This window comes from Lytechinus variegatus, chromosome 16, assembly GCF_018143015.1.
Source record: "Lytechinus variegatus isolate NC3 chromosome 16, Lvar_3.0, whole genome shotgun sequence".
NCBI classification, from domain to species: Eukaryota; Metazoa; Echinodermata; class Echinoidea; order Temnopleuroida; family Toxopneustidae; genus Lytechinus; species Lytechinus variegatus.
The window spans coordinates 29,997,509-30,025,099 of NC_054755.1; the positions used below are offsets into that span (position 1 = coordinate 29,997,509).

At 35.9% G+C, this 27,591-nt stretch overlaps 2 protein-coding genes across 3 annotated transcripts; both read right to left on the bottom strand.

Annotated features, from left to right (window-relative positions):
- Window positions 1-4,141: 4,141 nt before the first annotated feature.
- LOC121430327 (dehydrogenase/reductase SDR family member 12-like) lies at window positions 4,142-15,185 on the bottom strand. Of its 2 annotated transcripts, none has more exons than XM_041627605.1 (10): window positions 15,036-15,185; window positions 13,541-13,714; window positions 12,754-12,887; window positions 12,092-12,174; window positions 10,558-10,653; window positions 9,270-9,413; window positions 8,656-8,757; window positions 7,764-7,992; window positions 6,679-6,833; window positions 4,142-4,779 (listed from the first exon to the last, which is right to left on the bottom strand). In XM_041627605.1, the coding sequence occupies exons 2-9, from the start codon at window positions 13,672-13,674 to the stop codon at window positions 6,718-6,720; spliced, it is 1,038 nt and encodes a 345-aa protein (XP_041483539.1). In that variant the 5' UTR covers window positions 13,675-13,714; window positions 15,036-15,185; the 3' UTR covers window positions 4,142-4,779; window positions 6,679-6,717. The 2 variants fall into 2 exon arrangements, with proteins under 2 accessions (XP_041483539.1, XP_041483538.1); XM_041627604.1 differs by having other exon boundaries at window positions 4,142-4,770; window positions 6,670-6,833.
- Window positions 15,186-19,601: 4,416 nt separating this feature from the next.
- On the bottom strand, window positions 19,602-26,046 carry LOC121429535 (divergent protein kinase domain 2A-like). The gene is made up of 7 exons (XM_041626594.1): window positions 26,027-26,046; window positions 25,430-25,619; window positions 24,499-24,990; window positions 23,319-23,459; window positions 22,435-22,594; window positions 21,326-21,472; window positions 19,602-20,648 (listed from the first exon to the last, which is right to left on the bottom strand). Exons 1-7 carry the CDS (start codon window positions 26,044-26,046, stop codon window positions 20,470-20,472), a joined length of 1,329 nt encoding a protein of 442 aa, XP_041482528.1. The 3' UTR covers window positions 19,602-20,469.
- Window positions 26,047-27,591: the final 1,545 nt, after the last annotated feature.

Here is a 27,591-nt window from a genome sequence, read left to right on the forward strand (position 1 = left end):
TCCATGGCCTTATTCTCAAGAGGTTTCAATTGCACCTTGGTATCGTACAAAAACATGATGGTTTATGCAGATTTCTCATATCATTCTTCCCGTTTAGCGCCTTTTGCCAGTAAGGCACATTCGGTTGGATTCTTATAGTGTACATGATAAAATATTAAGCATTACTGTATAGAAAAAAATCTGTTTAGTCCATGGTTTTGTAGTATGGTACAATTGAAACCTCTTTCAACAATACAAGCCAATGTGATGGATGCACGGGAGGGGGGGGGCACTCGACCAAAAAAGTAGCAGGTATGTGCCACGGGCGAGACAAAAACGGGGGCCTTGGAGCGGGCTTATTGTAAAAAGGGGTATCCTCAGAACGGGCTTCGGAACTACAAGTGTTTGTGAAAACGGGGGTCCTTGGAACGGGTCGCCTGTGTATGCATCCCTATAGAACGTGCATGCAGCTAGCCGGGCGGCGCGGGCGCCGGGTGCGCTAGCGCAGAGGCGATGGTAGGATAGCGCTCTGCAGCTGCTTTTCACCCCAATTGCAGCTCATTGTAGCAGATCAATGCTGCCAGAATGGCATAACAGAAAATATGCAAAGCTTTGGAGCGGATTCTTCTTTTTTTTCTCGATAAGAAGAAAATGCTATGCTTTGGAGCGGCTTTCTTTGCTCTTTTTCTCAAGACAAAAATGCTATGCCTTGGAACAAAAATTTGAGTGTAAAAATGGGGGTCCCCTCCGCGGCACATAACCACTATGCATTTTGATGATTTGGGTGGGGGGATAAAAAAGTACAATTTTTTCTCCATATTGCATTTGCTTACTTTCAAACTGATTCTGGAATTATTTTGAATTCATGATTTCTCTTATATATCGATACCACCCTTCCAGCTCTTTTAAACAAAAAAATTAAGAAACAAACTATTTTACTTGAAAATAGGAATGTCTCACATACAAGAGTTTTCATTCTAAAATAAAAAAAGCTCTCATTTCAGACCTCACATGGGTCAAAATTTGAATACTTTCCTCCAAATTTTAATTGGTTTGGAGGTTTGTAGGCTTAAATGATACACAAAGCCAGGGAAGCAATTCAGAGAGCTGATTGTAAAATAATGCATGACTGGACCCGCAATGGTGTCCTGTTCTTATGTGCCATATTAGATTTTATATCATTTTGATTCCCAACGGCTGAAATTGGAACACAATATCAGAAGTCCAGATTAAATTCTCATTAACAATTGTCTCACTGCTACATCAAATTTGATGTGCAGTGTAAGAAATTCACTCCAACTATATAAAAAAGACATGAGGCATCCCGGTCAGTACAAGATTAGGTCACATGTCATGCATAACATACAAACAACATTGTGAAACATCCCTAGGACTTTGATATATTACAAAACACTTGTATAAAAATCTCTTTAAATTTTCTATGGTAGAATATGGTGGGAAAAATTAGATTTGCTTTCAAAATATATTATTTTAAATACTTGACTTTATTCTAGGCATTTCCACAAAGAATCTCAAATATTGGTAGGCACAAATAAAGCATATTTCAATTTTATAAATCTTTAATTTCATCTCATATTGATTTTCATCACATGGAATATATACTTGATAAATTACATTTGATACGAGACATACTTTATACAAACACAATAACGATTTCCATGAATACATGACAATGGAATATCCTTCATCCACATATAAATTACTTTACTGCACATTAAGGATTGTATAAAAAAAAAATTTCAAATCATTCTTAGAAGTTTTTAACTTCTAAACAATCATAAATACCAATCGACAATTCAGAAAACACACAATTATTAGGTAAATTTACCAATATTCATAATCAATGTTTTCTTTTTTATTTAACTTTGATTTTCTTTTGTCAATAAGGGAAAGAATTTCACATTTATTTTAAAAATGTACAAAACCAAGAGGATATTGCAAGGAACTGATTTTTAATTACAAACACATTTGTAATTGATTTTAACTAAATCCAATCAATCTATACAGCTTTCTGCCATAAGAGGCACAACATTATTTATTTACCAAGTTGCAGTTCATCACACAACTTATGAATAAGTTCTTGGCCTGAAATTGATTAGGAATCCATTGCAAATGTCTTGCACCCCCTCAGAAATAATTCACTGCATGAATGTAATTTTGAATTTCCAACCATCAACTCTACCCATCTTGACTTCGTGCGAATGGTTGGAGAGTCAATATTGATTTAATTTCACAGAGTCAGCTATTCCTGGCCCCAGTTGCATAAACCAACAATTATGGTAATCTTGTCATCAGATGAGACTTCACCATGGTATTATCGTCAATGGTAGCAAGCTATATAAAACAAGGCCCTACACGGCTAAAGTCATATTTTAATTGACTTAGAAAGACCTAATATTGCATCAATAGACCTTATGAATTTTTCTAATAGGGTTCATGAATATAGCGACAATGAAAACACATAAAACATGCTACATGTCATCTGAAAGCATTAGGCACCATGTTAAAACACTAACATCGGTACATCATCAATTAAATCCAAGTGTTGGGATCATAGGCCTGAAATTTTACTACATTTTTCAAATGGTAAACCATTCTGCATTTTTCAAATGATAAACTTTAATTATACATAAGCCCAATCAATCGACTACATAAGAAGCCTGGACATTCCTGTAATAAATCCTAACCATATTACATGGAGTCAATGTCAATAGCAACCAATAACAACATGGAAAATATCACTTTCATCAATCAAAATAGGCAAGACTAATCAATCGACTGAGAATTTACTTCCACATGTGGTTTTCTTTTCCTCTTCGTATCAAGGATTCGTTCATCACGCTAACAGCTAGTGTACACAATTTATTTTCATATATATATATATACATACACCTTAAAATATACATTTGTGCGATGGCAGAAAGACAGCAAATGTGAGGTATACCAATGCAATACTGTAGGTGCATACATGTATATATTTTGAAAGGAAAGTCCAAAATTTCTTGAAAAACAGGAAAACTGTTATTGGAAAATAAAAGTCTAAAATAATTTTATCAAATTTCCTAAACAAGTTTAGGTCATTTAATATTTGAACCCCCCCCCTCCATTCCCAAGGTTTTAGACCTACTAGAATAAGCATGAATATAAGCCAGTTCGTAGTTCCTTTTTGCACATGATCAAAATATTGTACGCATGGTCAGAAGAAGGTCATTTTTACTAAAGTGACAAGTGGTTTAAAATCTAATGAGATAAGCACCAACTTCAATTTCTTGATTATTCATATATTCTTTTGAATTGTGGTTTTCATTTACCTCCACAAAAAACAACAATGCGTCCACGAACAACTGGTATTTCACAGTTTGCCAAGTACATAGTGCAACATGCTATACATTCAAAGTAGGAATGCAACAAATACCTTCATACTTCATAAAGTGTTCATTGGTGTGCTATTCTAGTCACCTGGTCTATTCAATTTCTTCATCCTGCTATGTAAGGCAAGCTATATCTTGCTTTGAAATCTGCCTATTGTAATGAAAGAAATGAAAGGTCATTTGACCAAAATTGTCCATAAAGTAACTTTGAATTGGTCTATTAAAAGCACACATTGCCCATATGTCTACCTAAATAGATTACACATAACATGATGAAATTCATTGTGTGCCAAAGCTCAGAATAACTAGATAAGGGGGGGGGGGGCGTTTTAAACTCGGAGAGGGTTCAAAACTCCTTTCAGCGTTTGTGCCTGTGAGTACATCTTATATGAAAGAAAAAAAATGTAATTAAAAAAATGCATAGTCTATGTGGTGCAGTATGCATGTGGACTTTATCAATTCATTGCCTATGAATATTAGGTCAAAGGTCATTCATTGGCTTTGGGAAGTCCTATGGAAATAGTCACATGATCAGTATGATTGAACAAAAAAAAGAGATATGTTACTAATTTTGCTGTGGGGGGGGGGGGAATTTTGTCATTTCACATACATCCAAAGCAATGATATTAAATTTCTATACAACATACACCTTGTCATGTGATCTTGTGACCTCTGTATTGGTTTTTAAATTCATACTTACTCCCACGTGCATACACGAACAAAATTGATCTCCATCAAATCGTTCTGAAGCAATTTAATGTTCACAGTGATCCTTTTACCTACTTGACCTTTGACCTCATGACTCCCAAGATTCCCAGATAGACAAAGATGAGCAGGGTTCCCAGCTTTTCAAGAAAACACAATTCCCTGATTATTCCCAGATGAAGTTGAAAAATTCCATGATAATGATTTAAACCCATTCCCAGTTTTGCATGTTTTGTATGTTGTTGCAGTGAATTACATATATTTTCAGTGTAAAATTTTGTACTGCAGTTTAAGAGGCTACACTAAAAAAATCACCATAACCAGTCATTCAATGTATGTTGATCTGATATGCAACAAAATATAACAGAGTCTGACTGACTACCATGCTTTCGACTTTTGGGCCAATCAAAATTGCCTGATTTTCTCTCGTTTGAGACATTTTCCCTGATTTGAGGTATTTTTAATCAAATTCCCTGATTTTCCCTGACTGGAAAAAAGTAAAATAATTTTCCCTGATTTCCCCAATGGGCTGGGAACCCTTACGAGGGCACACAATTTGAATAAAATAATCAGATCACCAGAGTACTGATTATCATCTTCAAACTTTGAATGACAAATTGCCACATCACTGACATCAAACACTATTCAATCCAGATTATATGGTTGTAGCACCAAATGACACTTAAATGCATCACTCTCAAACAGCGTTCTCGCCAGAAAAAAAATCACCCATGTCGGGACTTGTGCTGCCACTCCCGGGGGGTGGGTGCGGGAGGGGGGGTTCACCCCTCCCTTGCGGAGCGCGGAAGCGACGGCCTTTTCATGAAATAGAGACGCCAAGGAAGCCCCATTGTGGCGTATTTTTAAGCCCACACAAATGCACATAAATGTTAGGCCTGGGAGTAAACATCGATTGATCAAATGATTCGATTGGCATGCCGCCAATCACCAATCGATTAGCAAAATTTACACAAATCGAATGTTCGGCAGATCCCGATTATGACATTGGGAGAACTCGAATACCCAAGTAATAATAACAAAATGACAAGAAAACAATGATGGCACTTCATACAGGTTTAAAAATTATGGTACCGAGAGAATTTTTCAAAAATAATCAATGATTGTATTACATTCACAGTTACACACCAACATGAAAGCGCTCCGAATTTTTTTTAATCCCACCCAACCTTGCCCTCGATACACAAAATGAGTTCATTGTCTGCGTGCACAAAACAATAAGAAAACACAACCAAGCTCACTTGAGCTGATTGGACCTTCGGATAGCCAATGAAACTTTTGGGGAAACAAAGAAGAAGGCAGTGGGTCCCTTATCAGGAGAGGTCATGACTTCAGAAATAAATTGACCCCTCCCCCATCTGTGTGTGTGTGAGGGAGAGAGAGAAAGATAAGGGTGGGAGCCGGAGAATTCCTTTGTTTCAAAACAATAATGCAACCTTTTTTCTATCCCCCTCACACAATGAAAACTACATTCCAACATGCGCCCGTCTTCACCGGTACTTTCTCGACTAGTCTTCAAAAATAGACCCAGTTATACATGTAGGTTCAAATGATAAAAAATCATAATTTTATAAGGTATTTCAAATTAAATATTTTTCAAAATATTTTTTTGAAATACATGTGTAGAATCGTGGACAGTGCCACAAGTGGGGGCGGGGACATGGTGTGGGCAAGGGATGAAATTGTTCAAGAAATGCTCCACCTGGGGTCAGTCTCAAAGAATAGTTCATGAATGAGTTGTTTACATCTTTGGACTTTGCACTGGCTGTTCAATCTGGGCTGATTCATTCATATGCAGGGGTGTGGCACTTGGAGGGATGCATGTATAATACCTACTTTCATTTATTCTAAACATGTGACTTTGATGGAGATTTCACCATAAAGTAGGTCAACTATTGTGACTTAAAAGACCTGATTCCCAACGAACAATCGAATCATTCGATTATTTTTTCAGGAAATAATTGAATGGTAAAAATGACAATCGTCCCAGGCCTAACATCCATGCACCATAGCGGTCACGCACAGTTCTCAAACTCCTTTGCTATTCGTTCATTGTGTGCAGAGAGGGCGGGATAAAATGACAAACACAGTACAACTCCTTTGCTATTCGTTCATTGTGTGTATAGAGGGCGGGATAAATGACAAACACAGTACAAGTACATGTTCCTTGTATGTACATTCAATGCATTTATTCCAAGTTCAGTAAGCGCAGCTACCGGTAGGTCATAGAGCATAGCCGGTGTGATGTGCGGGGCAGACGGGGGAATAGGCAACGGAACGACCGTACCGTGCCGTCATATGCCCGCAATAGCAGCCGCGAGCTAGCTGGGCGCCTTGCCACTTTCCTAGCCGTAGTAGGCCTGTAAGTGGTCTTAAGTTGGTGGGACTTCGGCGCAACCCGATAAATGAAGTTGATATCACTAAGATGAGTTCATGGAGTGTATTATTTTTTCTGAATATTTCCATTTAATTTTTCCACGCATGTCGCTGAAATTTTACGCATGGTTCCACTTGGTCTCCATTTCCGCACGCATGGTGTTTGCACCATGCGTGTTATACACTGGCGAGAACGCTGCTCTCAAACTGGCTGCGACACTTTAATGAAGTCATAATTGAATTAATCTCATTTTGTCCTGAACTTGGCGGCCATGTCTTCCAGTATTGTCATTAGCTTCTCTTCGTCGCCAGCTGATGACTTGGTCCATGCAAAAGTGAGATGTTTTGACTGAGGCTTGCGATCTGAAGGAGAAAAAAACACAGGAAAATAAAATGTATATACATGTATATATATATGAGAAAACAACAAAATTAGACAATATATTAAAGATAAATGAAAGTAGTTGCAGTAAAACACTTATTTCGTGATAAAGTCTGTAAAACCAAGGTTAAGTATGACTATATCATCGTGGATCTAGGTCTGGTACAGTTACATAAACTGAACTTTGTGAAATCACAAAATCTAAGCTGAAATACGATCACACTGAAGATCACCAACACAGATAGGCACACATGGGACAGTGTATTATTATTGCTGGAATAAAGACCCGACGGAAGTGACCGAATCCGCGCTTATTTTGCTTATTTCTCAGCAATTACACAATTTCTTCCAGAATCCTTTGGCACATATTTTTTATTCATACAAAAAGACACTTGGGTGGTCATTACAGATTCTGTAAAAAGTCATTTTGAGATCGTTACCAGAACTGGAATTTATCTTTCAAACCATTCATTATCAGTATAATTGTCAACAATGAATGTCAATGGGTGGATCACTCATTTGAAAATAGTTTTAATTCATTTTCAAATTCAGAGCTACTCTCCAAAAGTAAGGACAATTTATCCACATCACTGTTGAACACAATACTTGCAAGAAATGTAAGTTATATAACACAGCATTTGTAATAAGCCAATAAATTTAATAATAACTAATACAGGGGCTGCCGAACGGTTTTTAAAGTGGGGGGGGGGGGGCTGACCATGCTAAAAATCACAATTGTATGGTCATTTTTTGCGTTTTTGTACACGGTTCCGCGGCCCCTGTAATACACCTTGTAACTTTATGTCAGTGGCTTGTTTGCAATAACAGATATGCCTAATTGTATAATTGATTATTTTCTAATGGTACTGGGGCAAAAATGATGATTTCACAACCCCCAAACAATGACCTACCCAAATAAAATCCTCCACTCTCGGCGTCCAAGGGGGCTTTCGCCAGGCACAGCCAAAGGACAGTGTCTGCCCCTTGCTCCGGGGTCCTCAGTTTGTTCTTGAACCTAGCGTAGAAATCGGGCATGGAGTTCCGCACGGCCGGTGTGTCGGCCCAGCCAGGATGCATGGTAAAGAACTTGATCTCGGGGTATCTCTTTGCCCACTGCTCAGTCATGATCACCTGCTGACGCTGTTGAAGAAAAAACAAACAAAAAACACAATGAGAAGCATATACACATTGTACAGTGATTAATCCTTGGCACGCTAATGCTGTAATTTCACACACTCATAGATTGAAATTTAACATGATAATAATCAGTCTTCTCCCTTACATTTATACTAGGAAGGTGATAAATCAATTTAGTTCTTTGGCAACAGCTACAAAATGAAAATAATTGTTAGAAATTTTTTTTTAATTTGGTCGGGAACAATCAAATGAAATAAAGTTCAAACTTCTACCAACCATAAAAAAGGTTTTTGACAAGCTTTCATTCATTCCTGTGGACTTTCTCAAGCCAAGTTATAACATACACACAATGCAGCACTGGCTCTTAGCATTGTTACCATGGTAGGTAACATTGGATCACAAAGTGACTACAAACTTTACTTTTATGCGAGGGGGCCCCCAGATAAAAATTTCAGGATGACAAACTACCCTGTGCTCTAGATAAAGACCGGGGCTCCGTAACACAAAGATTAGGGATCAATCGCTATTAATGAACTGACCAATCAATATCAATGTTACATGCGTATTTGGTTCAAAATACTGACCAGGGACCAATCAGTGCGCTTCTTTAATATTTGCAATCCATCGCAAACCTTTGTGTTACGGAGCCCAGGGCTCAGAACTTACTTTTTGGTGGGCATATGACATTGTTCCATCAAAGCTTTTCTCACTCTGTAAATTGCTTAGATCCAGCTTCTGTGTGTACATACCTCCAGAAGAAACAGTTATCTGAAAAAAGGCAAATAAATGATAATTGGATTCAAGCTTTTAAGAACCATTTACCTGTGGACGCAATCAACAGTCGCAACACAAAATTGTAATGTCTTTAATTATTCATATTGAAAAGGTCCATACAATACATGCACAAAAACCGTTTGTCAAAACTATATTACAAAAACACTTGTCTTATTGACATACCATGTTTGCTCATGTTAGGCTTGTAAGCCTTGACAGTTAAATAATTTTTTTAATCAATCAGAGTGCCATGCTTGGTATGGAATTTACATATTAACATTTATCTTATACCCATGACCTCTGAAATAATTCAAAGATTAAAAACACAACTCTGTCATTAGGGGTCCATTACACAAAGTGAACAAACAAATGCAAATCCCAAATGGGTGCTCCTGATTGGTTGTAAAGTCAAATTGCATTTGAGTGTTTGGACTTGTGTTTAATTACAACTCTTTTAATATGTGACAGGCTCCAAGACTCAGGTAAATTTCAGAGTAAATTCCTACCACTCTAGAATTCTCTGCTTTCTGTAAAACTGGAATGAGGAGTGATGTCAAGATGTATGTTCCGAGAGCATTGGTCGCAAAGTTCATTTCATATCCAGCTGATGTCATCTCCCTTGTGTTCACCATACAACCTGCATTGTTTACCTTAGGGAATAGAGTTCAATAATATTCTTAATTGATATTAACATACATACATGCACACTAATGAGTGATTCTTAAAGGTAAGTTCACCCTGACAAAAAAAGTTTATTGTTAAATAGCAGAAAATATAATTCAAATATTGCCGAAGGTTAGAGAAAAATCCATCAAAGAATTAAAATGTTATTTGAATTTTAATTATTTGATTTGTGACGTCATATGCGAGCAGCTTTTCTACATGTTGTATGATGGAAATTCCATGAAATGTCATTTTCTCAGAAAATTGAAAATGGGGCAATTCCATAAAATATATACGTACAACCCCCTATATGTGAATGAAATTTAATGAAATTTTTCGTCTCCAATTTCTTGTTCTTTAAACTCCTCTAATTTACCATGACTTTGTCAGTTTAAGAAGTAAAGTAAGACTTGAGAAAAATGGGGGTCGGACGTACAAAAAGGTTGATCATTTTAAGGAATTGCCCGATGTTTTTTTTACTGTACTTCAGTATATCGATAGTTAAATTATTTCACACCCGTTCCTAAAACGAAAAACAAAAAAAATCAGTAATCAGGAAACATTAAAACAAATGAAATTTATGCATTTTATATATCACATGGGGCAGCTGCTCGTTTATGATGTCACAAATCTATAACTTGAAATTCTAATGGAGGTTTATTTCTACCACAATGCTTCTTCTGAATCTTTCAGCTGAACTACGAGAATTATTTTTTCAACAAAGAAAATTTATTCATTTCTTTATCTCCTTTTTTTCATTTGCGGTGATGTGAGTGACAACAAATGGAATAGCTGAAATTGCGAAAGCTACTGTACAAAAGACGAAAATAAAACAAACTTGCTGAAATTACCTACACTGTATAAACCTGAACCCTCTAACAAACCCCTGATTGATCATCTTCCCAGTTTTTCTGAAGCCAATGTGATGAATTGATCATGTACTGCAAGTACAGATTTCAAATATATCCCTGTTTCCCAGGTACAGGTATGTAAGATATTTAAAATTATTTTTGAATAATGTGAATTGATAAAAATTACTAGGGCATCACTTTCAAACAGTCAAAAAGAAGAGAAAATGCTTATGGTCTTTATTATCTGCTAAAGAGTATTTGACAACATCAGGTAACTCACCAAAACATGTAGTTCCTTTCCACTTTCTGCAAATTCCCTGGCGAAATCAGACACCTTCTGTGAGTCTGACATATCGACAACATGAAGAAAGACTTTCTGGAATAGATAATGCAAGAGGAAATTTATATTTCTCTATTGTATCCATGAGTGATTATTTCCTTTAAAGAGTTGATATTAGAACAGAATATGACTCATACAGCCATGATGACTTTGTATATAATAATACAAATAATAATAGCAATATAGGATTTGTATTGCACATGTATCCACCATGATAGGCACTCCTATAAGCTTGGCAACTAATTCCGGTGCTCACAGCTTTTTGAAGAATTACTTCATGCTGGTACCATTACCTCACCTGGGTTGAGTGCAGCACATTGTGGATCAATATCTATGTACATCATCTTTATCATACACAGAAGTATAATACATAGGCATAGAACAGGTGCGGATCCTTGGGGGGAATGTGACCCTCTTTTGCCTCATCCCCCCCCCCACAAAAAATATGATTAACATGTTTCTCTTTCTTTCATTTTTACTAATCAATGGGTCGTTTCACTTATTACAATTTTTCTGATTGTCACAAACCATCTTTCTCTGCCGACCTCCGTTTATTAAGTCCTGGACTTACATTAAAATCTGCCTAATTAGTCAAATCTCTTCAGATCACAGAAGTAAATTCAACTTCAATAAATGCGAGCAATTTGACTTCTAAGGTGGAAATACTACACATCTGTATTACATGTACCAGGTATTTGCACTGAAATTTGCTTATAAATACCTTGGGTATTAGTAGGATCTGTGGAAGGCGAAGTTAAACAGACTTAACTATCAGTATCAATGGTTCAAAAAATGTTCAATATGGGTAATTTATTATGGTAAACTCTTATTGAATTTTTCCAGGGACTACCCAGTTCCATTGCAAAACAAGTTTAGTTAAACCCGGGCCCGTAACATAAAAAGAAGTGATTAATCATTAAAAATGAAATGGCCTATCAAGATCATCGTTGCATGCGCATTTTACTCAGTAGAATGACTAGGAACCAATCAAAATTGTTCTTTGAAATAAGTGATTAAAGGTAAATTCCAGTTGTGGTAATATAAAAATGAGTTTGTACAGAATCCAATGAAATGACCACCAGTGTCTGTTTGTATAAATAAAAAATATGTTGCCAAAGGATTCTAGAAGAAATTGTGTAATTGCTCAGAAATCAGCAAATAAGCACAGGATTCGAGTCAAGAGTCTGGCCAACATTCAAAGCAAAAATAATACACTGTCCCACATGTGCTTATCTGTGTTGGTGATCTCCAGTGTGAACATTTTTCAGCATAGATTTCAAGATTTCACACAAAGTTCAGTTTATGTAACTGTACCAGATCTAGATCCTCGATGACATACTGACAATTAAGCCTGGTTTTACAGACTTTCTCATGAAATCAGTGTTTACTGCAACTACTGGCATTTCTCTTTAATCACAAACTTTTGTGGTAACGGGGCCCCAGAGAGTTTTGGTCTGAAAATAAATATGTTTACCTGATTTCCTGTGGTAGTTTCAATCTCTTGTTTTGCCTCCTCTCCTCTTGTCTGATTTCTACATATCATATGAACTGTGCCACCTGAATAAAAAGGAAAGACGAGAACTATACAATTATATTGTGTTGCAAAAATTTTTGCAATCAATTGCAACTCAAAATTTGCTGATATTTGATTGATGCATCAATCAATGTAACAATAGCATATCAATTTTTAGTTCAGTACATCTAAAATAAGAGTTTTTCAACATCCTGTTTTGTTGACGATCAGCCATGCATAAAGTCTTTTGTTAACCGTGTGATAACTACAGTTGGAATTCTGTGAAAACACATAATTGTAAAAAAGGAAATTAATAGGTACATCTATAGCATTGTCATATCTTGAACATTTTCTGTGATTGAGGAATCAAACAAAAGAGTAGATTTTGAATTTCTTAGACATGTGATTTTCTTTTCCACATTCAGATACAACCCGCAAAGTGACATTTTGGTATCCTTACTTGATATTGCATGAATGAGGAATTATATACATGTACCAGGTGAAATGGAGATTTTAAGCTTTTTTTAAATGATATGTCATTTGTCTATTTTATTTGTGATTTAGTTATGACAAATGAACAATAATTATTACTGTTTATTCTTGTGGGACACACTGTACATTACCTCTTTGAGCCACAGCAAGAGCAGCACTCTTTCCAATACCACTGTTAGCGCCCGTGATGAGATAGGCCTGGTTAGATATATCGACATCTAAGGCTGTCTTGTCAAACGATTTTGCTGCATGTTCATAGCCACTCCTAACAATATATATAGAGATAAAAGAGGATTATACATTATACTTTAATGTTGATTAAAAATATTAAAGATTTTAAGGGCAATTGATCAATATCTGCAGTAGGCCTACAGTTTGTGTCAAAGCAAAAATATAAGAAAAAATGATTAAGTTTGGAATATGGGAATCAATGTTTGAAAACGGGATCAGTAACTCAATATAATTCTCAAATTTTGCAATTTGAAAATTTGATGACAAGTATCGTAGTATCCTGTTTGTTGTGTAATTTACCATCATTAGAATGCAACTTTCTCATAAGTGCACTTTTCAATTGGGAAACACAAAGAGTACACTGTTGTACATTTTGGTCCCCATAAAAGAAAACAAATCCATTAGATAAAGAAAAAAAAATCAATGGCATTGAAGTTATTTTGTGTATGAGCAAACTATAAAGGACTACCTATTCAGCCGATAAGAAAGTCTTTTAGAATAGTGAATAATACTTCTTTTTAATTTCTAACTTTCTTGTATAAAGTTTTCTGATACTTTTACTTCTGGGTCATATAAATAGGAGCAACTTAACAAACCTTGTTTACCCTATTCCAGTTTTAATTAAAGAAATAACCCTTCGAGAATTGTATAATTTGGCACTCTAAAGTTTAACACGGATTTACGTACTTGCAGAATTCTCTCAATCCTTTGACGACAAACACACTATTCCTGTAGATACTCATCACGGAACCAAACGGCCAGACACATGCAATCAAAACACCAATCACGCCCAGGTACGCTGCAGCTTTCAGAAGGTGCATCAAATAAGATCCTTTTTTTCCCTCTGTAATTTTCAGCGAGCTACATGTATAAAGAAACAGAAAATTAGTTTTAAAAATGGATTGGTAAATTGTCATTGATTTTCACTGATAGCAAGTTAGTTGGAACGGATGGAGCTGTAACTGTAAGCGCACATGCGATCATCAAAACATGTGCATTTTGGGGGGAAATCATCTCATAGTCTCCTTATTGTATCAGTGAAGGACAAAAAAACATATCATTTCCAATAATAAGGTTTGTTAGATAAAACTTTACGCCCATAAGAAGGTATGATACAAGATAAAGTCAAATTAGAGCTATTCCCAATGACCGCTGAGCTGAGATATAGGTGATAACTTTTGGACAGAATAAATTCTGGGCAAATTTTAGCTAGACTTACATAATTCGCGAAGACAGGAGAAAATTGGCATTTGCCATCAAGCTGGAGGTTAAAATATTATATCTAGCCCTAATCTAGAACAGGGGAGCGTGGAAATACATACCAAAATATGGCTTTACATCTACGTCAAAGTTTTAAAAAGGATCAAGTGCATGTAATCAGACATCTGTTTATTTAGTCAGTAAAGGGTCTGTAACTGTTAGGTCTAATTAGTCAAACTATCAGGTCATAATTGCTAAAAAAAAAAACCCTATTCCAGTATCATCAGCGCTTAATCTAAGTTCTAGCATAGCAGGAAGAGATCTTGAGTCCAAGACCAAAGAAAGTAAGGTAAGCTAACACTGACAAATTGATTGAGAAATCTGAAGTGAATGAAAACTTGAAAGGAAGTCTCAACAATTTTTGGAGTTATTTTTAGGTGGAGGGCCTTGTTCTCTATAATATTTCCTAACATTTTGTACGAAAATTGATGAAACTTCGCTTGTAATTTTTTTCCAAACGACTTTCCAAAACTGATCGTCGGACATGTAATTCGTGGAGGGCCGAAGGTGCTAGAGCCTAGATATGGAACTCTTTCCCGAGAATTGAAAAAAACTTAGACTACACTTTCAAGAATCCATGAAAAATGCAAAGCCAAGCAACACCAAATCTTTTGTTTTAATCGTAGTCTAATCATGATTGCTTCAGAATAGGGCCTTTTTATCGGGCGATATATACCGATTCTTTCCCCTACCCAGCGGTCATGACCGCATCGGCGACGGCGGAGGTTCCAATTCCCGAGTGAGCTTGACTATTGAGCTAGTTCTACTAAAAGCCGCATCCATACGGGTTCGGCTTCGCCTTACGGATAGTGCTACTTCTGTACAATCTGTACACAGTCTAAAATACGAAACGATGCAAATATTGGCTGATCGCCGTTTGTCCACTTTCTAGCACTCAAAAGCATATTCAATCAATACTTACCATAGAAATATAAAAGATAAGACTATCTCCAGTCCTCTTGTAAAACAGTAGCAGTCAAGCAAGATAATAAAACAAATTTTCAGTCATCCCAAAATAAATTTTCACCAGTACAAATTACACAACTATATCAGCTGGATATGACGTCAGATATTGTATAAGTATGACGTCATTAAAAAACTTTCCTCCAATGAAAATGATAACGATTCGGTAGCTTGTTTTCGAACGTTGTCTTTGCATTTGGAAATGAACTCTCCAGTTAAATAAATAAATACATGTAATGGGAATTCTAGTAATTTCCCAAAATATTCGAAAACTATTCAAACAGCTATCATTCGTGGCGCTTCTAAATGGGTCTCTAAATTTTTAGTTTTCAAATACAATCGTGATGATTTTCCATTGCATATATTGTAGTAAAGGTTTCTTAACTCATGATATTTGTATGGATTCTCTTTTTGTTTTCTTCGTTTTGGAAATAAAAAGATACAAAATGAACAGAATCTTCATTATTGTAATTTATTGTGATTTAAACAAGACCTTTCTTATTATCAAACCTACAAAATGAAAAGCTTTATAATATTCATATGATGAAATACAAAACGATCGTAGGTGACTTCATAGATTTATCATTTGTATTATAGTGAAAACAAACAAAAGTTTGCCTCACTTTTTTAAGGTCCTAACTGTAATGAAATGTTCAGTTGTCATCTTTTATTTTCTTTGATTTGTTGAAATCAATTTATTTTGGGGGTTGACTTCCAATCACACTAGCTGAAGTTAGAGAAGGTACACTGAAAATTCTCAACTGAAAAAAAAATTGAGTCATTGCAAAATGCTTTAAAAATGTGGTCTTATGCATTTTGACAAAATATCATAAAAATATCCATTTGCATCTCATTTTGACAGGTCATATGTTAATGTTTGAATGATCTTAGCTAGTTAGATAAACGTCAGTCTTTATCTACATGTCCCCTCTCCCTTTTTACTTCCACTAAATCATACACCGTACAAATATCATTGCATCTTATTTAGCACTTCAAAAGAAATTTTATGACAGGGTCAAAGTTAATGTTTTAATCGTATGCAGCCAGATAAATGTCAGTCTTTGTCTGCATCCCAGGTCTATGTACGTCCCCCCCCTCTCCGTTTTTCATTCTTCCCCATAGGCGGCGGAAGCGGGGGGGACATGTCCCCCCCTAAATTTGAGGAGGGGGGGACGGTCCCCCCCCTAAATTTGTTGTTGATGACCTTTGTTTTTTTTTTTTTTTTTTTTTTTTTTTTTTTTTTTTTGCTTGTCAATTTTTTTTTACTACGTCCCCCCTAAAATTTTTGGGTGGAGAACCTTTTTTTTTTTTGCTTGTCAAAATTTTTTGGTTGTCCCCTCCTGAAATTTTTGGCTTCCGCCGCCAATGTTCTTCCCCCATTTCCCCTTCCTCTCCCCCTCTCTAATATCCAAGGTTATAGCCCCATCTCCTTTTTCTCTATTTCACCCCTTTCCTTCTTTCACCCTCCCCTCCTCTACCCCTCTCTCTGTCTTTCATTCTATCCCCCTTCCCCTCTCACTCCCTGATTCTCTCCCTCACCCCCTCTCTATCTTTCTCTCCTCTCTGTCTCACCCCCTCTCTCTCTATCTTCCTTTCTCTGTCTCACCCCCCTCTCTCTCTATCTTCCTTTCTCTGTCTCCCCCCCCCCCCTCTCTCTATCTTCCTTTCTCTGTCTCACCCCCCCCCCCCCTCTCTATCTGCTTTCTTTCTGTCTCACCCCCCTCCCCCATCTCACTCTCTCTCTCTATTAACCTAATTTAGAGGCACAGGAGGAACAAGACAAATACATACAATTTCTATCTGTTTACTACAAAATCTTAAATGCTGATCCTCTCAAATCAGTTTGAACAATTCATTCGTCCGGAAAATTGCAATAACATGAAATTGAATCATTATAAATAATATCAATAAATAAGTTGTTTGGACGGTATTATTAATCCATCAAAGTTATATTGACAACAATCATGCAAAAATTCAAGATAAGTTGACTTTGTAGTTCAACTTACTCATTGCTGAAATGTAACAGAACATTGCACTATAGACTTATCTGTACAATGAATTAATTGAAACCTGATCAGCTCCATTCTTGAAATTGGCAACATCAGTATTTCCCTTTTAGTGGTCTAAAGCATCTATTTCAGATCCTATCTTGCACTCATGCAAATCTACTCTTCTGTCCAAACATAATAAGGAAAAGAAAGTTGAGGAAATTATCAGAAAAGCTTTGATGGCAACAACAGGCTCTATGAATCAATCATTGAATTCAAAGTATCAATACAGGTTTAAGCCATTACCTCTTTAAAAAAAATGGCATATAGAGGCAAAATTACATATGATTTCTGCCTTATTGATTCTTATATCCGGACATTTTCCTCAAAAAGATAAGACAGGTGTCCACTAGAATTCTAACAGTGAAATATACAGACATTAGTTATAAATACAAAAGAAGACAAAATATGGCAAATCTACTTTTCAAGGCATTAAATACTCTACAGATAAGCTGTAATTTCTAGTAGATGCCCAGAAGTGAGAAAACCAACATAATATTAAAACAAATTGTTGTGTTGGTGCAAGAAAGCCCTCAAAACCACACTTTTGTGCATCACAAGTGTGCAATAATGCTCTTCGCAGCACACATAAAGGCATTTCGTTACCAATGGAATGCGCGAAAATATTTTGCTAAGGGCGTTCTTGCACCGACACAACAAAAACTGGTACTTAATAGCAAGGTCAACCTGACATCAATTATTACAGTTTAGTGATGCCAGATTTATTGAGCATTTAGCACATCAAAACATTGTTTTCAAATGCATATCAAAAAACAAAACACATTTTTGTTATATGTGAAGGTTAAAATTGCTTTTTTGGGGGGGGAGCCATGAAGTACATGGTCCACTGACTTCACTCGATATAAGGCATTTACTTGGTCCATCTGCATGTACAAAGGAAACTTCATCACCTCCTCCTGTTTCTAAAGGCACATAATCTACAATGATATCAAAACTAACATTTCCTTTTAATTAAGGAGATCCCAACTCAAATTGATAACTTAATTTTTACAAAAAAAATTAAAGAAGCAAATATCAGAAAGTAGGAATCAGATATCAAAAAAGTGACAAGAAATTTATAATTCAGTTTATGAATTTGTATTAATTGCAACAATACCTATCTGGGTTTCATATTAACTGTACAAGTATTGTCATTATATTGTTTCATAATCTACATGATCACATTTTTTTTAAACAGCCACATCTTTCTTATTTTCGTCCAATTTCTTTCAAATTTTCACCAACCTGTTTATTTTTCCACACATATCATTTATTTCCAAGATTGGATTCCCCTCTATTAACTTTTATCTACATCTGGCATAACTTTAATACTAAGATTATCATTCATTACTTGAAATTTGCGTAGAATCATATCATTTTCTCAAGTACAAAAATAAATCATTGGAATCAATTTCATTGCACATTCATTCAAATTACATGGTTTTCTGTAGTACTGATCATAATCGAAATACAAATTTGAAATCTTGATAATTAAAAAATGCATAAATAGTGATACATTTCAAGATATTACATTGTCAAAATCTATATATACAAGATTGGGGCTAAGTTATTTTGAAAAATTTATATTTACATTTGGTGGGTTAAATAAAGTTTAATGGGAGATGAATATAAATAATTGTCCAATATAACAGCTTGTCCAATATTTTTTCATTAATAAACAAATAAGATACTTATTGCAAATTTAATAATTTAATGAACAATGAATATCATGAATGAGCAGAGTGGTATATCAAATAAATAAGTTTTAAAAAAGCTAAATTGCAATTATTTCAATACACATGAATCACAATGCACTGCATCATGGTAGCCTTTGAGTTGTTCACAAATTTTTAGGAGCTGTTTACATATACCTATGATAAATAACTTAAATGCACTTCATTAAAACTACATTGCTGTTCTTATATCACATGATTGCCTATAAAAAAAATAGAGTCAATCTATGCACAAAATAACTTCATTCGTGTTTCTTGTGTGCATCAATACACATTAAGGAAAAACTTTGGAACAAGAAAGCTTGTGTAAAAACAGAAAAATCAAAGGAACAGATCAACGAAAGTTTGAGCAAAATTGGACAAATAACGAGAAAGTTATGAGCATTTGAATATTTCTATCACTAATGCTATGGAAACCCTCCCATTGGCAATGCGACAAAGATGTGTGAGGTAACTTGTGAACAACTCTAGTATATATTTCACTTAAACTGCCTCTTATCACATCTATCAGTAGATCATGTATTCTTTCTATAGGAGGGCATGTAATACATATTTTCAACGAATAAATTTATGGATAAAGAGTTTGTATCACCATAAGAAAGAGCAAAAAGACACATTTTGGGGGTATTTTATAGTCCATCCAAGGGAAAGTTGTTCACATGTGACATTACACATCTTTGTTGTATTGCCAACCGGAGGATCTCCATAGCATTTAGTGGTCGCAATATTCAAATTCTCATGATTTTCTCATTATTTGTCTGATTTTTCTCAAACTTTCTTTGTTCTTCTTCTTTGATTTCCCTGTTTCCACACAAGCCCACATGTTCCAAAGGATTCATTCCCTTTTAAATAAGCTCCATGTAGTAGATCAAAACATTGCAAAGGAACACTGCAAAGGCTTAATGGCACTGAAAATTGTGTTCATATAAATTTCTTGATATCAAAAGCTTTTACATGTGTTCAGCTGAATTTCTTTGGTACAAGCAGAGTAATACAAAAAAAAATGGTTAATCAATACTTGAAATAGTTTTTTTTTTCAGGTAGCACATATTCCATCCAGTATGGGCTTTAAAGAGAGAATGAGAGATAGAGAGAGATATCAATATTATAAAAAAAAACAAAGGAGGCTTACAATTAGCAGAAAGAGATAAAAGAGGTCCTCAAGAAAAAAAAAGAAGAGAGTAATGACAAGGCACACATGAAAAAAATGCCCAAAGTGGCAATTTCAGACAAAAAATATCACTCTTCTCTTCTCTTTTCTTTGAATAGTTAATATAGCTTTATATCATGGAACAGTGCACTCTCTTAACCTACTTTTCAATCCATCTGTCTCTCTCTCTCATTCTTTAACATCACAGTCCTTTTCAGGGGAGCATTTCACTGAACAAATAGTCAGTGGTTTTCACTGATTATTGTTATAAGCTACTACAAAGCCTTGCATCTGTTTGGCTGAGAGCTAATTATTCAGTGAAAATCACTGGAAAAAAACTTCTCATGAAACACTCCCCTGGAAAACCTCATGTGATGTTACCATGAACTTACAGTGTATTATTCCAGTGACTGACATTTACAAGAATCATCACATCTTGCTGAATTCTTATTGCAGCTGGTGTTATGTAATCAGCTTCATCAGGGTTGCTTTAAGCTGCTTCACGGCAAGGTATCTTCCCTCCTGTGTGCTGGGGCTGCGACATTCCGAGATCTGATCTTTGACCTTTGCCCTCATGTAAGGCGAGAGGTCAGAGGGCACGCTGTGTAAGAGACCTCCATCACCGTACTTTGAATCTTTACCTGGATGGAAAGAGAAAGAATAAAATATTGGCCACGAGTGTTCAGTGATCCGTAACACAAAGGTTTGTGGCAATTCGCTGAATGGATGATGGCAAATCAAGACAAATGTATAATTTTGCTCTGCACATACCACTTCTATGGGTACAGATTCCTGTACAAGCTGCCAAAGGGAATGCCCCATCAAGTATCAATTTTCATCAATATGACAATTTCATTTTTATTTTAGTTTAATACCTTAATACCTAAGGCAACACATTGTCTTTTTTCATCATATGCATTAGTATGCATCATTTAAGCATGATTTTTTCATTGGTGTTGATGAAGTTCCTAAGAAGGGATCACAAGTCATTTGTAAAGTCGCTCGTATCTTACTATTAACAGCTTTATGAAACACCAACCAGGAAAGTAATGTTAGTCTATATGCATGTAGGTAATGAGGGCTTTGAAGTAGTCCTTAAATAGAAGGTATTCTTATAGCCAGGTTTCCTTTCATCCACATATTCAAGAGGATCAAAAATGAAGGTTTCATAGACAAGTGGCCATTGCATGTAAATAGCAGCCTTCAACTGTAAATTGCTTGTCCATTTTTCAAATTTTTGTTACCTTTTCCAAAATGAATGTAAAATATTGGTTGAGCTTTGTAGTAAGTGTGTTCAGATTGAGTAAAAGATACTTACTGAATAGCCCTTGACACACTGCATAGTAGTTATGATCACTGTAGTAATGATTACATAGATCTGTATGTGAGAACATGATACATTCTCTTCTACTTCCACATCCAGAATGTTCAGACTGGTGCTTCACATCCCAACCTGGTTTAGCATCTGAAGGGGAAAAAGAGGGATATTTGATTATCATAATGCATTCTTTCGGGCACTCTGATCGATTGGTTTACATTTTTATCACTATAGTCACCACCATTATCATCGCCATCACCATCAACATGACTAATATCACTATGATCATCTTCACCATAATCATCATCACCATTTTTACCATTTAATCATCATCATAATCATCATCATCATCACCACCATCATCATCACTTCAAATCTCATGTCCCATTACAATAATCTTTTCAGTATTCATCAAGTGCTAGACCCTCTCCACAATCATCATAATTGCCGTCTCATCACCCTCAACATCATCACCACCAACAACACCACCACCATCATCGTCATCATCTTCACCTTCAACATCACTATTATCACCATTATCACCATGATAATTACCACCATCTTCTTCATTGTAATCTTTATTATCATCATCATCACCAGCTTCATGATCACCATCGCTTCAAATCTAATGTCCCAGTAATATGATGTTTTCGGTATTTCACCAAGTGCAAGACCCACTCCACAATCAGCTTTTTCATCACCCTCATCATCACCATCATCACAATAATAATCACCACCATCATCATCGTCATCATCTTCATATCCATCATCAGCATCATTACATCATCATCACTATCATCATCTTCATCATCATCATCATCATCCTCATCAGAATCATCATCACCATCATCTCCATCATCATCTTTATCATCTCCATCATCATCTTCATCATCATCATCAGCAGCAGCATCATGACCATGATTATCATCTTCATAACCATCATCATCATCACTATCATCAGCATCAGCATCATCATCACCATCATCATCACTATCATCATCATCATCACCATCATCATCATCATAATCACCACCATTAACATCATCATCATCATCATCACCATCATTCATCATCATCACCGTCATCATCACTTCAAATCTCTGTCTCACCTTCTTTTATCTTCTTCCTGTCCACTACAATGATGTTTTCAGCATCAATCACTAGAACCTCTCCATTGCTGTTGACTGCTAGGTTGTCTTCCGAGACGTCGGTGAGATACAGAGCAAACTCTTCTCTGTTCTCAGATAGTTGTTCTGCTATCTTCAATGCCTGAGGATGAATTCAAGTTCCGACAGCATTAAAAATCAGTTGAGAAATTTTGTGTATCAATGGTTAGAAAAACAACATATCAAATTAATAATTTATCATTCAGAATTGCGACATTTGATCAGCAAGTTCTTATTTTCAACATAAAAATCGTTCAGTTCTTATATTATCACCTATATCTCAATATTCATGACTAAAATTATCCCATATGTATCAGAGCTTGGGCATAACAGTGACACCACAATCTCTACATTTCATATTAAATTTGTAAGAGTAACAACTGTAGAAATTGTAATCAATACAATTCAAGTATCTTGATAAGTGTTTCAAAAGTGACTTTTTATTAAAGTTAATGAGTTGATGAAAAAATTTAAACCCATCTTTTTCTTTTTTTAATAATTAAATGGTTTGATATTACTGTCTCATTACAAATTCATTACAAATTTTAATATCTACAAGTAAAATGTTTCTCTAATATATATTTTGTTAAAATCCCAAGACTTTATAACAAAACTGTACAGCTTATTTTGATTTCAAAAGTAGCAATCACGACAACAACAAGAATAACAATCATTACAGAATTGAATGCAGCCCAGCAAGAAGTACCTTCCACAATATATTTTGTGTAGTTTTTATACTTTGCAATTCATTTTCTTTTTGGGGGGGGGGGAACAGCACAAATTTATGACATCATCAAATGAGCCAAAAAAAAACATAATTGACCTACCTGAATGGCTAGTGCAGCTCTGACGTTGAAGTTAAATTTGTAGAAGTAGCTCAGAGTATGCCCGCTGTATTCCTGAACAGTAAACCTCCCACATGCACCCATGTACACTGGAAATGGCCAGCCTTTCCGGTTTGGAAAAGCCTAAAAAAGAGGGAATGTTAAAGGAGAATGAAACCATTGGAACAAGATAGCTTGTGTGAAAACCCAAAAATCAAAGAAACAGATCAACAAAAGTTTGAGAAAAATCAGACAAATAATGAGAAAGTTATGAGCATTTGAATATTGCGATCACTAATGCTATGGAGATAGCAAACTGGCAATGCAACAAAGATGTGTGATGTCACTTGTGAACAACTCTCCCCATTACTTTAGTATATATTTCACTTGAATTGCCTCTTTTATCACATCTATCCATAAATCATGTGTTCTTTCTACATGAGGGCATGTAATACATATCTTTTAAGAATACATCATGGATAAAGAGTTTGTATCATCATAAGAAAAAGCAAAAAGAGACATTTTGAGGGTATTTTATAGTCCACCAAAGGGAAAGTTGTTCATCAGTGACATCACACATCCTTGTCGCATTGCCAATGTGAGGATCTCCATAGCATTAGTGATAGCAATATTCAAATGCTCATAACTTTCTCACTATTTGTCTGATTTTTCTCAAACTTTCTTTATTCTTATTCTTTGATTTTTCTGTTTCTACACAAGCCTATTTGTTCCAAAGGTTTCATTCCCCTTTAAAAGGAATCGATTTCAAGCAGTAAAAGGGGAATGACAACATATTCTAGTACATGTATCAGATTAAAAAAAATTAGCACAATGGATTTATTTGATTCAAATGCATGTTTTTCCTAAATTTAGGTGTAAATGTTAACAAAGGGTGTAGTGGTGAAAGGTTTTTATGGCATTTTGGTACTCCCTAAATATCCTCATCATCACTTACATATTTTTGTAAAATGGGTATGTATATATCTTGATTTACTATTTACCTTTTGATACGTTTTGTCATTGATACTTGAGAGATGTAGAATAAATGAATTTGAGCTTGAATGAATGTGCTGCTAGAGCTAAGAGCTAGAGTTTTAGACAAACATGGAAATACACAACTTGGGAAGAAAGTAAATAGGCATTAAAAAGTGGTACTACACAAAGCGGCTATTCACCAATTTACCTGATAAATGAGTGGCTCTGGGTTGAAGGCTATGGTTGTGGCCAACATCAATTTGTTATCTCTAGCCAAAGAATGATCGAACTGCCTCTCTCCAAATGTATCCCAAATCCTGTCTAAAAGCCTCCTGGACGGACACCTAACCAAATCAGATAGTCCCATGACATCCTTCTCTTCGAGCCGATCTGCATACATGATATCTGAGAGCTTAGACTTGTAAATCTGCTGCGAGACGTCGCATCCGAGAAGGCCACTTTCCGCGTTGGTACAGAGGTCTCGGTCAAACTGGTTGTGTTCGGAGGTGTGTCCGAGCTTCTTCAAGACGACTGGTTTCTGATCGAGGTAGGTAGCGAAGTAGACGTTCTTGACATTGACGAAATCGAGGATGCGGATGGAGGAGTATGAATGGAAACGGAACTCTCCTCGACTGAAACGCTTGCAGAGGGTTGTTCCGAAGCAGGCCGGACACTTGGTAGCGTCAACAAAATATTCACTCTAGCAAGAGATGGAGGAGAGTGTACAGAAGTATCATGAAGAATGTGTCTTATTACAGACATGCGTTAATCAGGGGATATGATTGTTCACATGCAAGGGAAGGGATCGACTTTATATACATGTATACCACTATCTGTAAAATGTGCGTAAGTTTAAAAATTCCTTGATAAAGAGCAAGTTTTTTCAGGAAAAAAACCTTCTAAGAAGAGATAGAAAAATTTGAATTATGAAAATTATAGACAGAATTTGCATATATTGGTGAACATATATGAACATATATATTGAAATTCTCTTGGTGTAGGTAGGTATGAAAATTATCTTAAAAATCGAATTAAAAAACATATTCCGAGATTTCTTTAGCTCTGAAAAATCAAGAAAATCAAGTAGTTTAAGATTACATTTAACCTTTAAACTCCTTTTATCAGGGGGGGGGAATTACCTCAAGGTGATTTGTAGTGAAGTGAAGGTAAAGCTGATAATACACAAAGAGACACAATGATGACAAAACGGCAAGCCAGGTTAATTGCTGTGAGGTGGTGATGCAAAACCGATTTGCAAATTGATTCAAGTAGCGCCTTAAAGTGGCCATCTTTGCTGTTTGTGAGGAATTGAGAAGAGTCGTAGAAAGCCTGGAAGAAAAGTTACAAAGTTTGGCATTTAATACTAATTCAATAACTACATTCACAAGTTACTAATTCATTCACAGATATTTTGAGACATTTGTTATTTTAAATTTAAACTAAGCTGTATGTGAGTCAAGGGGTCCTTTTGAGGTAAAGTCCACCACAATGGCAAGTTGATTTGAACGGGAAAAAACCCACAAACATCAAAAGCATATTAGTCCTACTGAAGATTTTCCTGGCCCCTCATCGTTTTTCAAAAATGATAACTGACGGTGCCAAACCTCTGACTTTCAATTAAAAGTCTTTATCTGGTCTTGTAAATTTTAGGATTAAGTCTTTATTGCTTTGAGCTTATCCTCATATCATATCCAACATTTGTGTATTTTCAAGATTCTTTATCAGCAAAGACTTGCATTCCACCATCAGAGTTCATATTGATTCTTTCCAGTGAGGACACACAAGACAGTCAATCTAATATATGTCAATATATGTTGAAAATTACAATCTAAAGAAACAGGGAGGAATGTCTTCACTTGCTCACTGCAACCATCCTGCCTGTGGGGAATCTACAGGTAGGACTATGCATATAGTATGCCAATGCAATACACAACACATACCCGGTACTTTAAAATCATAAAAATATCATTCAAATAACACTTATGTGACAGAAAATACTAATTTCCATACAGTTGCAATTTATTTTTCATTAGTAATTTGGGAATAATTTTTTTATTCACCAAGGGCCGATTGCACGAAAATGGAAAGGGTCTTTCCAAGGACCATCTTTTGTGTTGCCCGTCTTTTATGATGTGCTGCCTATAGGCCTGGGACTTTCGGGTTTTTTTCTTTTCGGGTACCCGTGGTAATTTTCGGGCGGGTACCCGGGTACCCGAAAATCATGTCGCTCGAAATATGACTGGTGGAAACCCCATAGGTGACGTCATCAAGCCAATGCGATGCAAGCCAATTTATGAATGAAAATATAGTAAGCATGCGCATTGCAAGCCTCAGCCCAACGCAGTATTCCGTCAAAACAAGTCTGCAATACTCCGTCACCTCGTACCAAAATCGGCCTAGAAATCCACTTTTCTATATTTTATATGAAATATAAAAGGTATTCTCAGAGGATCTGTTTTCCCACCGATACTGCACTGGTAAGCAAATTTTTATTACTTCTTGCTTTTCCGTCAAAATCTTACGAAGTAGCGTCGATATTACATCGTGTTCGTAAATTTCTAGAATCTATCGCTCCGTGAACAAAATCAATTGATTTCCGGGTTTCGGAGCGTCGAATGCGCCAGCCAATCACGATCGTGTTACCATTTTCGGTTTATGATAAACTGAAAATGGTATCAAGAACGTGATTGGCTGGCGCCTCGTATGCTCCGAAACCCGGAAATCAATTGACTTTGTTCACGTAGCGATAGATTCTACAAACTCACAAAGACGATGCAACATCGACGCTACTTCGTAAGATTTTGACAGAAAAGCAAGAAGTAATAAAATTTGCTTACTTGTGTGGTATCGGTGAGAACACAGATCCTCAGAGAATACCTTTCATAATTCATATGAAATAAACGAAAGTGGAATTCTAGGTCGATTTTGGTACGAGGTGACACAGTATTGCAGACTTTTTTTGACGGAATACTGCGTGGGGCTGAGGATTGCAATGCGCATGCTTACTATATTTTCATTCATAAATTGGCTTGCGTCGCAGTGGCTGGATGACGTCACTGCGCTGCAAAAGAAACATGGCGACGATTGAACGATCTCAGTCACATCATCATCACTTGAAAAACTAATATATTTATTAAGGATATTTCGAGGGTAATTGGTGAGATTCAGAATGAGACTTGTGTACTTTTGTGATGAGTTTACAATCATGTCTTACACTACGCAATACAAATCAAATGTACGTTATACTGGTGAGCAATTTTCGGGTATCGGGTATTGATTTTTCTACCCGGGTACCCGACGC

What these genes read in the sequence shown, in the direction of transcription:
- LOC121430327 (XM_041627605.1), bottom strand. Translation starts at nt 13,674, where the DNA reads ATGCACCTTCTGAAAGCTGCAGCGTACCTGGGCGTGATTGGTGTTTTG. An exon ending in AAACTACCACAGGAAATCAG is followed by an intron (nt 10,654 to 12,091) that starts GTAAACATATTT and finishes TATCTATTCCAG; the next exon opens with AAAGTCTTTCTTCATGTTGT. An exon ending in GAGTGGAGGATTTTATTTGG is followed by an intron (nt 6,834 to 7,763) that starts GTAGGTCATTGT and finishes TTTCTCCTTCAG; the next exon opens with ATCGCAAGCCTCAGTCAAAA.
- LOC121429535 (XM_041626594.1), bottom strand. Translation starts at nt 26,046, where the DNA reads ATGAACTCTGATGGTGGAAT. An exon ending in ATGAACTCTGATGGTGGAAT is followed by an intron (nt 25,620 to 26,026) that starts GCAAGTCTTTGC and finishes CTTTTCTTCCAG; the next exon opens with GCTTTCTACGACTCTTCTCA. An exon ending in TCACTACAAATCACCTTGAG is followed by an intron (nt 24,991 to 25,429) that starts GTAATTCCCCCC and finishes ATCTCTTGCTAG; the next exon opens with AGTGAATATTTTGTTGACGC.